This window comes from Muntiacus reevesi, chromosome 7, assembly GCF_963930625.1.
Source record: "Muntiacus reevesi chromosome 7, mMunRee1.1, whole genome shotgun sequence".
In the NCBI taxonomy this organism is placed as follows: Eukaryota; Metazoa; Chordata; class Mammalia; order Artiodactyla; family Cervidae; genus Muntiacus; species Muntiacus reevesi.
This window is the reverse complement of record NC_089255.1, coordinates 10,062,380-10,076,851: the sequence shown is the minus strand read 5'-3', so window position 1 is coordinate 10,076,851 and position 14,472 is coordinate 10,062,380. Positions and strand designations below refer to the sequence as shown.

General features: G+C 36.5%; 1 protein-coding gene across 1 annotated transcript in view; it reads left to right on the top strand.

Annotated features, from left to right (window-relative positions):
• Positions 1–6,056, top strand: part of DMGDH (dimethylglycine dehydrogenase) — a 73,609-nt gene extending 67,553 nt beyond the window's left edge. Inside the window, exon 16 of the mRNA XM_065941936.1 lies at positions 3,744–6,056. Within this exon, the coding sequence (XP_065798008.1) occupies positions 3,744–3,959 (216 nt within the window). The 3' untranslated portion in view covers positions 3,960–6,056. The remainder of the gene's footprint in view (positions 1–3,743) is intronic.
• Positions 6,057–14,472: the final 8,416 nt, after the last annotated feature.

The window sequence follows — 14,472 nt, the reverse complement described above, 5'->3', positions numbered from 1 at the left end:
CCTACCCCATCTTTAAATTTGTTCTACATTTTTCACTCTATTGTCATTCAACTTTCTTGGTCTTCTGATATGATCCACACCCATCCTTCTTCTGGCTGTTTCACTTGGCCTTGGAATGAAGGACAGATTATGTTGTAACATTCTGTATGCAACCTTACCACTGACTATGATCCATTGACAGATTTCTAGTCATCTTAAATGTGACCATACCCAAGTTAAAAAAACTGGAATCCTGTACCTTAAACTTATACAATGTTGTATGTTAATGATAGCACAACAAATCTGAGGGAAAAAGAAAAACCCTGGGAACTCAAGTTCTATTTTTAAATTTTATTTCCTTCACCCTCTCTGTGTGCTGAATTATCTTGTTATATTTTTCATCTTTCCATTACCTGCCATCTGTTTATAGAGCTGCCAATCCAATTGCAATTTTAGTTATTAATAATATTTCTCAGGGACTCCCCTGCTGGTGAAAATCTTGGGCAAATCTGAAACCAGGGACTTTCCTGGTGGTTAAGACATTGCCTCCCAAGGCAAAGGTCGTGGGTTCGATCCCTGGTCAGGGAGCTAAGATCCTACGTGCTACTTGGCCAGAAAAGCAAGACATAAAACAGAAGCAACATTGTAGCAAATTAAAAAAAGACTTTGCAAAAATATTTTTTAAATACTTCTCTTAAATTTCCTGATACCAGCTTGTCTGTTCTTTGATGCTTAAATCATTTTATCATGGGCGTGACCCTCTTTGACCTACCTTATACTCTAGAATGATATGAAATCTTTTTTTTATTTTTATTTCCTGACTTTATCTGGACTTCTACTACCTTTGGTATTTGATATTATATTCTTGCAGGTAGATATTTGCAATGCGAGCAATGGGATTAATTGCTCGCATTGCAAATATCATTAATTTGTTTGTTCAACAAATCTGAATGTCTGCTAAAGTGACAGCAATATTCTATGTACTAAGGATGCAGCAGTGAACAAATCAGACGATTGATGCCCCCATGGAGCTTATGTTGTAGGGAGGGGGAGAGACAAACAAGGAACATAAATAGCATGTCAGAAGGTGATGAGTACTTTGGGGAGATGTTAAGTCTTATTGGGAGATGGCAGTGCTGGAGGAATGGATTATGATTTTAAGTAAGGTTTCATTTTTAAAAATCAAGGCATAAAAGTATGCATGCTGCTGCTGCTGCTGCTGCTGCTAAGTCGCTCCAGTCGTGTCTGACTCTGTGCGACCCCATAGACGGCAGCCCACCAGGCTCTTCTGTCTCTGGGATTCTCCAGACAAGAATACTGGAGTGGGTTGCCATTTCCTTCTCGAAGAGTATGCATGAGAAGGATTTTAATTATTTTAAAAAAAACAACAACACAGCTTTGCTGGGAAGTAAGTTTTGAAGAAAAACTTTTTGATAAGGAAGTTGGGAGAGTTTAGAAAGTCTTTGCTTTTCATTATTAATAAACTAAAACACACAGGGATAGCCAAATAAATATATCATCCAATTTAAATTATGTTCTCTCTTTCAAAGACTATTTACCATGTTCTCTTCTCTATGTCTGTTACAGGCATCTGTAAGTCTAATAATTAAGAAAAGAATGAGACAAGGCTAAAAATAAATGAAGTTTGTTTATGTTGGTAAAAAGAAGGCCGACATTTGATTTCACAAAGAATATAAAACTCTATTAGGCAGAGGGTGAAGACAAGTTGTTCTCATGATTCACTGAGCAAGACGAAGCAATGAATTTAATTGAATTTGGAAAATGTTAAAGTAGAACGATATAAAATTTATACTAGGGAAAACCTTTCCCTGGAGACATAGTAATAAGATCAAAGGAAAGACCAGAGTTCTGAAATACTCTGAGCTACCAATTCCTGGATTAGAGAGAAATTAAGGGAGAAATAAAAGTAATCATACAGAAAGTGGCACATTCAATAAATATTTTAAGAATAGCATTCACAAAATAAGCATGCTATTTAAGTTACTAATGCAGAAATAACTGCCAGATGAGTTACTGCTGGGTTTTAAGAGATGGGGAGACCTGAAGAAATAGGGCATGCAATCTCTGAAGACGGATTGTGGGTTTTTTATCCAGTAAGTTAGGGAATTTGACCCAGAGATTCACTTAGAATTCTTCCTGTTTTCTTAAGATGCCCAAGAAAATCAGGTTAACTTTCCCAGAGTTCCAAACGCAGATCTCTGTTTTAGAATGACTTTGGAAGTGAAACCAAAGTTATCAGTATCTTTCAAAAGGTAATGATTAGAACTCCAACTACCTTGACCCAAATCCCAGCTTTTTATCATGGAACATGGAACTCTGATCTAGAGCAGAAAAACCATTTTGAAACATATGTGTTATTTCAGAAATACCTTGGCAACTAATAATCTACCAGAGAGAAGCTTTTACTAATGAATGCATTCACTTTATAAATCACCATAATAAGTTCAGAAATTATATGGAGAGCTTCTGATTTGGGGTTTCAATGAGATAATTAAAAACTGAGGCTGCAGAGACAGGAACCTGTATTTAATGCCATAAACGTGTAAGCATCTAAAAGACTAGAAATGCTGTGACATGACTGTTGCCTATTGTGGGCCCCGTGCTGAGGCAGCTAAAACATGACCAGGCTGCTTCATGCTCATGGATGTTTTCAAGCACCAGCTATACACAGCAACTGTGCTAGGCAGTGAGGCTGTAAGGATTTGTGTGGCATTATGTAGCCAGGAGAAGCCATTTTGAGTTGGGCTATATATCATATTTTGCTTTTGTTGTCTTACTTTTAAGATATGTGGCATTTAAATCTGTATTGCACTTTTTGGGCATTTTACTCTTTTTCTTGCCTCTAGAGCTAAAGAAGATAAAGTTAACATTTATTTAAGTGCCTGGCAGTTATCAGGAATTGTTAAATGCTCTATATATTCATATAGGCTTTCCTGGTGGCTCAGCTGGTAAAGACTCCACCTGCAATGCGGGAGACCTGGGTTCAATCCCTGGGTTGGGAAGATCCCCTGGAGGAGGGCATGGCAACCCATGCCGGTATTCTTGCCTGGAGGTTCCCCATGGACAGAGGAGGCTGGTGGGCTACAGTCCATGGGGTCCCAAAGAGTCGGACATGGCTGAGCAACTAAGCAAAACAACAAAGATATTTATATAGAAGATTCACTTTACATTGACTATTGATATACTAACAGAGTTTAATTCAGCTCTTCTGACAGGTCATTTTCTAAATGCTAACAGGAACAGTTGACTAGGTTTGCTTTAGGATTTTTAGGTTTTTTTCTCCTTTCTATTATTGCCATGCTAGTTTGATGGAAGAGAATTTTTTAAAGTTTAAAATGGAAATATGTCATTCTTCCTATCAAATCACTTGGCATGAAACTGAGTAAAATAAATAGATATATATTCTGAGAAATGTTTTTCATAATTTTAAACTTTCATTAATCTTCTCAAAAAAGTGAGGTTTTTCTCCTGGTGTTACCCTCACAGACAGCATATCATAAAGCTTTGTAAGTTGAACATATCTTTTGAGAGTTTTCATCTAAAGAGGAAGCACAGTTCAGTTCAGTCGCTCAGTCGTGTCCGACTCTTTGCGACCCCATGAACCAAAGCACGCCAGGCCTCCCTGTCCATCACCAACTCCCAGAGTCCACCCACACCCGAGTCCATCGAGTCGGTGATGCTGTCCAGCCATCTCATCCTCGCTGTGACCAAAATGCCGCGGGCGGTGGGGCCTTGTTTTTCAGGTGGTGGGCAACACGACCTCCGGGAGCTATAGTTACCGCATCCAGAAGAGTCTGGCTTTTGCATACGTCCCTGTAGAGCTCAGTAAAGTGGGACAACAAGTTGAAGTTGAACTATTGGGCAAAAATTACCCTGCGGTTGTCATACAAGAACCCTTGGTGTTGACAGAACCAACCAGAAGCCGGCTTCGAAAAACAGGTGGAAACGACAAAATTTGAAAAGACTTTGAAGAGGCAAATGAATTAGGGTTGCAATATGCTTGTACTCAGAATTATAACTGGTTGGCTGGGGAATGCGGAAACCAAAAATTTATTTCAAAATCATCGAAATCTAGATTAAGAATAGTAAAACCTTTCCCTTGTTTTCTAAGGAAGATAGAATAAGGGTGAATGATTTACATTGTTTCAAATGAAGATACTTGAAATCAATGTTTTTGTTATCCTATATTGTTTTTCATAAAACTCCATTAGCAAAATATTTGTTTTTTGTATTTTCACACAACAGAAGTAGAAAACATTATATAATTTTAGAAACATTTGCATATGGTTCTTGTTAGCTGAAAACAAATTATGTTTTACATAAAAACAAATCCAGTATTGATAGATTTACTTCATTGAAAAATACTCGTTGAGTAAGAGATCATGTTAATTTTTCATAACATGTCTAGGAAGAAAACAGTAAAATTTAACATTGGTATGTGTAACATTTTTATTCAGTTCCTTGACATATTTACTTTCTTAATGACTGCCCTGAAGGCAGTTTTATGGGACATTATTTTTGTCCTTTCAAAGGTTGTTTTAGAAGAGAAATTGCAAAAAAGAACAGAGTCTTCCAAAGGAAGTGGTACTTGTAAACCTTCTGAGATGAAGCTGAAAAATAAATAGATTGTGCCAGGACAAACACAGCTTGAATACTGAACACCTCTCTTTGTGAAAGAATTAATGCAGGTTGACATTACATTGTGTCGTTCTGGATACCATTTCACAAACAGCTGACAAAGCAGGTCAAATAAGAGCTTAAGAGCTGACAGGATTGCCCTTACCACTGTGTATAGCAAGAAAAAAAAAGTCATTTAGAAATAATTCTTTGATACACCTTTTGAAAGTATTTGCATTTAGTTGAATAAATTTTTCCAAAAAAGGTAGTTTGTCATTTATCATTTGTTCTGTACACACATTTGCTACCTAGAAAAAGTTCAATAAATGTGTATTAAAGAAAGCTGAATGTGAAGCATAATAAGATTCTGTACTTAGATTTTAAAATAATTTCTTAACTTGTAAGTTTTGAAAATGTGCCAAATTTACATGTAAATTTTTATAAAGTAGTCATGTATTGGAACTCTTCAACATGCTATTCATTTATCTTTGGTATCTCTTCTTCCATAAGAAATGAAGAAAATCCCTTTGAAAACACACATTTTCTAATTATCAAGAGTATTATCCAGACCCTTTCTCTCAGCTCTGATATAGGTATAGGTATTTCTCATTCTTTGCCTTTCTGTAGCCTAATTGCTAATTGTGTTAAAACTAATGAAACAATTGAAAAAATATAATACTACATCAGTAGTACAATTTAATAGTTACCTAAGTTGTAACTTTTCAGTGACTAATTACTGAAAAATTATTTACATAAAATATTATGATATAAGACTCTAATCAAAGGAACAGTACCCGGAAGGAGAAGGCAATTGACTATGCAAAAACAAAGTCTAAAAAAATGGTCATTTTTTTTTTTTAATAAAATTCAAATTTCAAAGAATGCCGGGAGAAACAACAAAAGATTCTGATCTTACATTGCTAGAAGAAATCAGTAAAGCAGTATTTGAATGTCTTCATCTTTTTCACCAAAAACTGGGCACTTGCTCTAAGTCAATAGATAGAACAATGTCAAAGTTTGTTGTCAGCCATTTTCTCTAATTTTTAGCAGATGAAGAAAAACTTCAGAAATGTTTTACTGTATGTAATATAAATGTATGATGAATTTTCTGATGAAGATATTTTAGTGGAAATTTTTAAACACAGACATGTTTGAAAGCCACTATAAATGCTCCCAAAGCACCAAAGACAGTATTGCAATTCCTGGAGTTTGTTGTGAAAGATTTTTATGAATTTCTGCCAAACTTGTACATCTGTTGCTCATGTAAAAGAAAATTAAAGGCCTAAAAAATATTCTTCAATCAACTTTGCAAAGAAAACTGGACAAATCTGGGTATACTGCCTGGTAAACATTAATATGTGAAGAAGAAAAAATTCAGTGAAATCACTACAAAGCTTAAAAAAGAAAAGGTTTATTATTCACAAGTAGCAGACCAATTTGTGAGTATAAATATTCTCCTTTTTCAAAACTAATATAGTTTAAAAATATTAATTTCTTTTTTATACTATAGCATTTATTTCTATTTTTCTTATTACTGGCCTGATTATATATTCAAAGTTTAATAGAATTTTTTTATCCTTTGTATTTTTTTCCTGGTAGTTATTATTCATTTCATTGTTATTACTAAAAATAATTGTATGGGACTTCCCTGGTGGCTCAGACAGTAAAGCGTCTGCCTACAATGCAGGAGACCTGGGTTCAATCCCTGGGTCAGGAAGATCTCCTGGAGAAGGAAATGGCAACCCACTCCAGTGTTCTTGCCTGGAAAATCCCATGGACGGAGGAGCCTGGTGGGCTACAGTCCATGGGGTCACAAAGGGTTGGACACACTGAGTGACTTCACTTTCATTTCATTTCATTATTCATATTCATTATTCATCATTCATATTCATTTCATTATTATTACTAAAAATAATTGTATAATGTAAAAGAGGGAGAGAATCACTAAAAAATGGTCATCCAGGCTGGCTTCTTCTCTCATGACTGGCACCTATCTAAGGCTGATGGCAACACCTTGGGCTGGCAAGGCACCTGTCTCCATGTGGCCTCACAATGTGATTATCTTGCCAGGTAGTCCAAAGGAGGGAACTTAACATGGAAAACCAGTGAGAGATGCCAGCTGCCAAGCTGACACTATGGCTCACAGAGGTTGGAGCTGCTAGTGGGAGCTGGAACCATAGAAAAGATATATCCATGCTGGTAACATCCTGTTTCTTGATCAGAGAGGTGGTTACTTGAGGCTCTCCACTTTGTGAGAATTCATTGACCTATGTACACTTCTGTGCACTGTCTTAAGCACACAAAATTGCCATGTCAAAATCTTTTAATACAAATGGTACTATTTTCCACTCTCTACTCTCATCTAGTTGGTTTTGAGGAGGTGATAAGCAACAAGCAGGATAAGGAAGTCAAAGGAGTCAATTTGAGTTGGCCATAGCAGTTTTTAATCAGATTCTCAATTTCAGACACTGGGAGAATTTTCAGAGATAAATGAAATATCTCTTCTTTTCTTAAAAACCGATCCTCTTCTTCTCAGTACACATACTTACAGTAACACTCAAAACAAAATCAACAATAAATGGAACATACTTCTTAGAATTACCTTCCTACATGCTTGTAAGCTTGATGATTCTTAATGCCTTGACAGTGGTTAGCACTGATAGAGGTTAATGCATATAACTGATGCATGTAACTACTGGCAACTTAAACTCATCTCCAAGTTTAAAATATGACCTTATAGGCCTTTAAGAAGACTCTGACCCCCTCTGCTTCCCTTGTGGCTCAGCTGGTAAAGAATCCACTTGCAATGCAGGAGACCTGGGTTCGATCCCTGGGTTGGGAAGATCCCCTGGAGAAGGAAAAGGCTATCCACTCCAGTATTCTGGCCTGGAGAATTCCATGGAGTCCATGGGGTCACAAAAAGTCAGACATGACTGAGAGACTTTCACTTCACTTGACCCCCTCACTTAGATATGGTAGAAACAAACCCCATCCCAAGTCAATTTTCAAAACTAAATATATTTTGAAAATAGTTTAATAGCTAAACACCTAAAATGACAAAGTTTGTCTATTCTTTTTGATGTTCAAGTCTATCTCCTTCTGAACTATTCAAAGTAATAATGGGGCAATGAGTAACGCCAACCACAATTTACCACACTTGGTTAGTTAACTTCAGTTTTTCTCTCTGAAGAAAGGCCTCTTGCCATTCTTATCTCTACCCCAATGGTTAAACCGTTAGAGAAACATGTTTAAAGCTGTTCAGCCTTTGGACGCGATATTTATCATATCCAGACGCACTGAAACCAAACAGGTTGAGATAAGCATTGAACAGAGACTTCATGACTTCTGAGCATAGCTTTTAGCTCATTGGAACCATGACAAGGACCCAAGACTCTGCAAACCATAGAAATAAAGAAGCACAGCAAAAGCATCTACGTGATTTTCTCAGTGCACCGCCTGTGGGCTTTACAGCCCTGGTCATGGGGCATATTTATTCTTGGCACTCTGTCCTAACTGAAAATGCATTTTACTTTTTGTTTAAATATAAGTTATGTTACTACCAAATTATTAATAATAATAATAGGAACAGATAATGCGTGCTCAGAGTTTAAAATGTAAATGTAAAGGGTATATTGTGAAAGTTAGTTTTCCTCCTCTCCCTCTCCAGGGTCAACCGCCTATCAGGAGACAACCAATGTTATCATTTCTTCTATATCCTTTTTGAGATTCTCTATAAGTATGTAAGCATTAATCTCTTTCAATATATGAGTATGTGTGTGTGTGTGTGTGTACACACATTTATACACGTAATTTTGTTGTTGTTCAGTCGCTGAGTCATGTCTGACTTTTCATGACCAAATGAACTGCAGCATGCCAGGCTTCTGGGTCCCTCACCATCTCCCAGAGTTTGCCTAAGCTCATGTCCATTGAATTGGTGATGCTATCCAACCATACATGTAATTTTAAGCAAATTAAAACATACCAAGCATAATGTTCTTTGCCAAACTTAAAAAAAAAACAAAACAGTATATCTTGGAGATTATTCCATATCATCCCTTTAAATGACAGCTTAGTGTCTCATAATTATTTGGACCAGGTCTAGCTATTTATCTTTTTCTAATAAAAATAACCTAGACAGCATATTTCTAATAAAAATAACCTAGATAGCATATTAAAAAGCAGAGACATTACTTTGCCAACAAAGGTCCGTCTGGTTTTTCCAGTGGTCATGTGTGGATGTGAGAGTTGGACTTTAAAGAAAGCTGAACGCTGAAGAATTGATGCTTTTGAACTGTGGTGTTGGAGAAGACTCTTGGAGAGTCCCTTGGACTGCAAGGAGATCCAACCAGTCCATCCTAAAGGAGATCAGTTCTGGGTGTTCATTGGAAGGACTGATGCTGAAGCTGAAACTCCAATACTTTGGCCACCTCATGCAAAGAGTTGACTCATTGGAAAAGACCCTGATGCTGGGAGGGATTGGGGGCAGGAGGAGAAGGGGGAGATAGAGGATGAGATGGCTAGGTGGCATCACCGAGTCGATGGGCATGAGTTTGAGTAAACTCTGGGAGTTGGTGATGGACAGGGAAGCCTGGCGTGCTTTGATTCATGGGGTCGCAGAGTCGGACACGACTGAGCGACTGAACTGAACTGGATAAAAATAAGGCTAAAATGAATATCTTGATGCATATGATATTTCTCACATAGAGTATATCTGGAGGATAAATTCCTACAACTGGGATTGCTGGATTAAAGTGTATGTACATTTTGATAGATATGCAAAATTGTTCCCTATAGGGGTTATGCCAAATTTCACTTCTGTGATTCATATATGAGGGCTTGTTTTACCCAAAATAGTTAAGTTCTCACTAGTATCAGTGGTATACTATTGAAATTTCAATTTGTATTTCTCCTTTGAGTGAAGTTAAACATATATTCATATATTTAATACCCACTTACATTTCCTTTTCTGTAAACTATTAGGTTCCTATATTTTGCCTATTTAAAAGTGGATGTTGATCTTTTTCTTACTGACTTTAGGAGTTAAAAGATTTTAAAGTATGGGCTAAATAGGTTTTGTGTGGGTTAGAATGTAAATCAGGTGTCTCTAATATCTTTTCTATGTAAAAAATATATCCCAAGTTCCAAGCACCTCATCTACCAATTAACTTTAGTACCTATTTGTGAGTTGGGAGCTGCCTTTCTTTCAGTCCTAATTTTTGCATTTTCAAACTGATTGGAATGATTTTTTATCTATATTATTTTATGTGTTTATGTAGTGGGGAAACCCTAAAAAAATCAATGATTAGATTAACTCAAACAATAAAATATTTATTTGGCAGAATATAAATTACCATATAGAAGTCAGTAGCCTTCATATCCACAAATAATAACCAGTTAAAAGATAGAGGAAAAGTTAAAGAAAGCTCCATTTCAGTAGCAACAGAGAAGATAAAATACTTAGGCATAAATTTAACAAGGAAAGTACAAAGTCAATATGAGGAAAATTTTAAAACACTTCTAAAAGACACAAATGTAGATCTTAATAAATGAAAGATACCTTTTATTTTAGATAGGCAATTTCATATAAAGATTTAAGCTGTCCTTAATTTATAAATTTAATGCAATTCCAATAAAATACCAACAAACAGGTTGATATTAAAGTTTATATAAAACATGCAGGAATAGTCAGAAAAACATTAAAAATTAAAAGCTCTGAGGAGTCACTGTCCCCATCACTCATTAAAACATATTGTAAAGCCTTTATAGCTGAATCCGTGTGGTACTGAGTTCATAAGTCAACAGATAGGACAGTGGAATAGAAAGCCCAGAAACAGACCCACACATAAGGCGAACTCTTTACCAGCTAAGCCACAAGGGAAGCCCAAGAAGATTGGACGGGGTAGTCTGTCCCTTCTCCAGCAGATCTTATCAACCCAGGAATCGAACCAGGGTCTCCTGCATTGCAGGCAGATTCTTTACCAACTGAGCTATCAGGGAAGCCCATGTGGAAATCAAGCATGTAATAAAGTTTGCATCTCATATCATTGGAATAATGGTGGACTTCTCTGTTCTTTTTATGAACAATGGCGGGAAAACTGAGTAACCATTTGGAAAAAGATAAAATTAGATCCCCATTTCACATCATACATAAATATAAATGACAATGGATCAGGGATCTAAATGTAAAACTGAATACAAGTATCAGATAAAAATATGAGTGCATTTGACTTTAACATTAGTGTAAGAAAAATCTAACTATGACTCAGATCCAGACGCAATACAACAGGAAAATATTGATAAATTTGCATAAAAATAACGTTGGCATGTCAAAAAAAATGCTATAGCAAAATATTTGACAGTGGACAAACTGGGAGAAAATATTTGTGATGTCAATCACAAAGAGGTAATATATCTAATAAAGAACTCTAAAATGATGGGGAAATGACCAAAAACCCAATTGAAACTGACATGGACAGTTCAAAAAATAATGTAAAAATGTCCCTTCAACATAAGAAAAGATTTTTAACCTTACTCATAATAAGAGAAATACAAATACAAGCACAAACTATGCTGAGGTACCATTTTTCTTATCAGATTGGCAAAAATTAAAAGTATAGTATCTTTTTAATGACTGGTGATAGTGAAAATTAATACAACCCATATACATACAGAAAAGGGGAAAATAGAATTGGAGGTATTCACTTGAACTCATGGTTTTATGTTTATACATATGTATCTATATAATGCATGTATGTAAGTACATAAATGGGGGCTTGCCTGGTGGCTCAGATGGTAAAGAGACTGCCTGTGGTGCAGGAGACTCGGGTTTGATCCCTGGGTCGGGAAGATCCCCTGGAGAAGGAAATGGCAAAGAGGTAATATATCTAATATATAAAGAACTCTTTAAAATGACGGGGGAATGACCAAAAACCCAATTGAAACTGACATGGACTGTTCACAAAAATAATGTAATAATGTCCCTTCAACATAAGAAAAGATTTTTAACCTTACTCATAATAAGAGAAATACAAAAATAACCACAAACTATACTGAGGTACCATTTTTCTTATCAGATTGGCAAAAATTAAAAGTATAGTATAGTATTTTTTTAATGACTGGTGATAGTGAAAATGAATACAACCCATATACATATGGAAAAGGGGAAAATAGAAATGGAGGTACTCACTATGAACTCATACTTAAGGTATGTGTATATGTGTACACATATATCTGGCTTCTATCTTTAGGGAGAGATCCTACAAGCAGAGACAGCCTGGTAACAATGAGTACACCTACAGCACAAATCTTGGGACTTTTTTTTCAGGTAGGAATACTGGAGTGGGTTGCTATTTGCCTTTCCCAGGGGATCTTCCTGACCCAGGGATCAAAACCACATTTCCCATGTCTCCTGCCCGTGACACTGCATTGCAGGTGATTCTTAACTTGCTGAACCATCAGGGAAACCCTTCTAGAAGCCATCCTCCACTAAAAGGCATCAGCGTTCCTTGGAGAAGTGGATGACTCCAGGGTTGGGGAAGGAAGAATATAAGATAAATCTAGAATATCTTGTAAGAAGTAAGGGAGTACTCAAGGATTAAAGAGGCATGCTGAAAGGACACTGGAGCCAAACTGAAGGGATACCCACTGGCCAAATCAGAGGACGTTTGAGCACTGAAATAATTAAAGTGTTATAGCATACTGACTAAAATAAGAATTGATGAGTTCATAGTGATATAAATAAATAAATGGGGAAGAACATAAAATTCTTCCTTACAGTAGAAAGACAACTGGTGATTATAGAAAGAATGACGGAATTAGGAAATCACCAATAGGCAACCATCCTAATGTTGACTGACGTAAGAAGCATCGGGGGTGCTAAAACTAATAAGCAAATGTTTTAGGAATGACAGAATATATACATATTCTCAAAGTATTTCCCCCCAAATAACTACTAATTACAAAGGGGAAAATAGTAACTTTACAGTGAAGAAATGGCCACCTTAACAAAGTTCTCAAATAATAAAGCAACTAAGCATGTGCTTCTTAGTAAGAAGCATCAAGAATGCAACATTATTTTTTACAATATTTCTGCACAAACCCATAACCTGAGTCTAATCATTAGGAAACAACAGACTAACTTCAACTAAGAAAATTTGAAATAACTAGCCAGTACTGTACATCAGAGGTGTTCAATATACAGATGAAAAATAGAATTAACTCTTTTTCATTAACTCAGGTACACATTTTCAGAGCAATATTAACATAAGCTTGTTCCCATCAGGACATGGGAAGGTTCAGTGCAAGTTTAGTAGTTTCTAGAGCAGTTGGTCAAAGGAGGAATTGTTCTGCAGATTAGTAGCCACTGTTTGAGAAGTTTGATTTCTATCAGGTAGGGTAGGCAGAAACAGTTATGGGGAGAGGGACATCCAAGGCCACTGTGGAAAATTCTCAGCCCTTTAAGGTCTCTTACAGGGTCTTTAAATGAAATTGTCAAGCCTTTACATAACGAGACTCAAAGAACTCTTCAAAATTATTATCTTTGGTATAAAGAAAAATGCATTTTTTGCAACTCTCATACTTCTTAGTCAATCATTTCGTGTAGAAAAAAGAAAATGTAATCACTATTATTACTTTATGCCCTGTAAGTAGAAACCAGGAAAATCAAAAGAAATTTGCATTGTTTTTTAAGCATTAAAATATGCATGGCAAAGAATTTTATCTAAAATAATTTATCAGTGAAATAAAAATTTTAATGATTTAAAAATTATTCTTATTACTTTAATGCTAAATTAAATTTTTTCCTGTTAATTTTTTTTCATTCCACCAGAGATGAAAAGTGGATGTAGCATAAACTAATCTACACCTGCAAAGAAAAAAAAATTCTATGTATTTTATGTATGTAAGAGCAGAGACATTACTTTGCCAACAAAGGTCTTTCTAGTCAAGGCTATGGTTTTTCCAGTGGTCATGAATGGATGTGAGAGTTGGACTGTGAAGAAAGTTGAGTGCTGAAAAATTGATGCTTTTGAACTGTGGTGTTGGAGAACACTTTTGAGAGTCCCTTGGACTGCAAGGAGATCCAACCAGTCCATCCTAAAGGAGATCAGTCCTGAGTATTCATTGGAAGGACTGATGCTGAAGCTGAAACTCCAGTACTTTGGCCACCTCATGCAAAGAGTTGACTCATTGGAAAAGACCCTGATGCTGGGAGGGATTGGGGGCAGGAGGAGAAGGGGACGACAGAGGATGAGATGGCTGGATGGCATCACCGACTTGATGGATATGAGTTTGAGTAAACTTCAAGAGTTGTTCAGGGAGGCCTGGCGTGCTGCGATTCATTGGGTCGCAAAGAGTCGGACACGACTGAGCGACTGAACTGAACTGAACTGAAGAGGGAAACAGTCTAAAATGTGCTAAAGTATAATTATTTTTTTAAAAAGGTAAAATCATGGCTCTTATGCATATATAAAAATGAATACATGTTAAAGATCTTAATTAACTCATTAATGAGAAAACTGGTGAAGTGTTAATAGCAGTTCAAAGGACAATTCAAGGAACAGATCAGGAATATGACATGTGTAAATGGAGGCAACCCACTCCAGTACTCTTGCCTGGAAAATCCCGTGGATGGAGGAGCCTGGTAGGCTGCAGTCCATGGGGTCGCTAAGACTCGGACACACTAAGCGACTTCACTTTCACTTTCATTCATTGGAGAAGGAAAGGGCAACCCACTCCAGGGTTCTTGCCTGAAGAATCCCAGAGACGGGGGAGCCTGGTGGGCTGACGTCTATGGGGTCGCACAGCGTCGGACACGACTGAAGTGACTTAGCAGCAGCAAATGGAGGCAAAACTTTT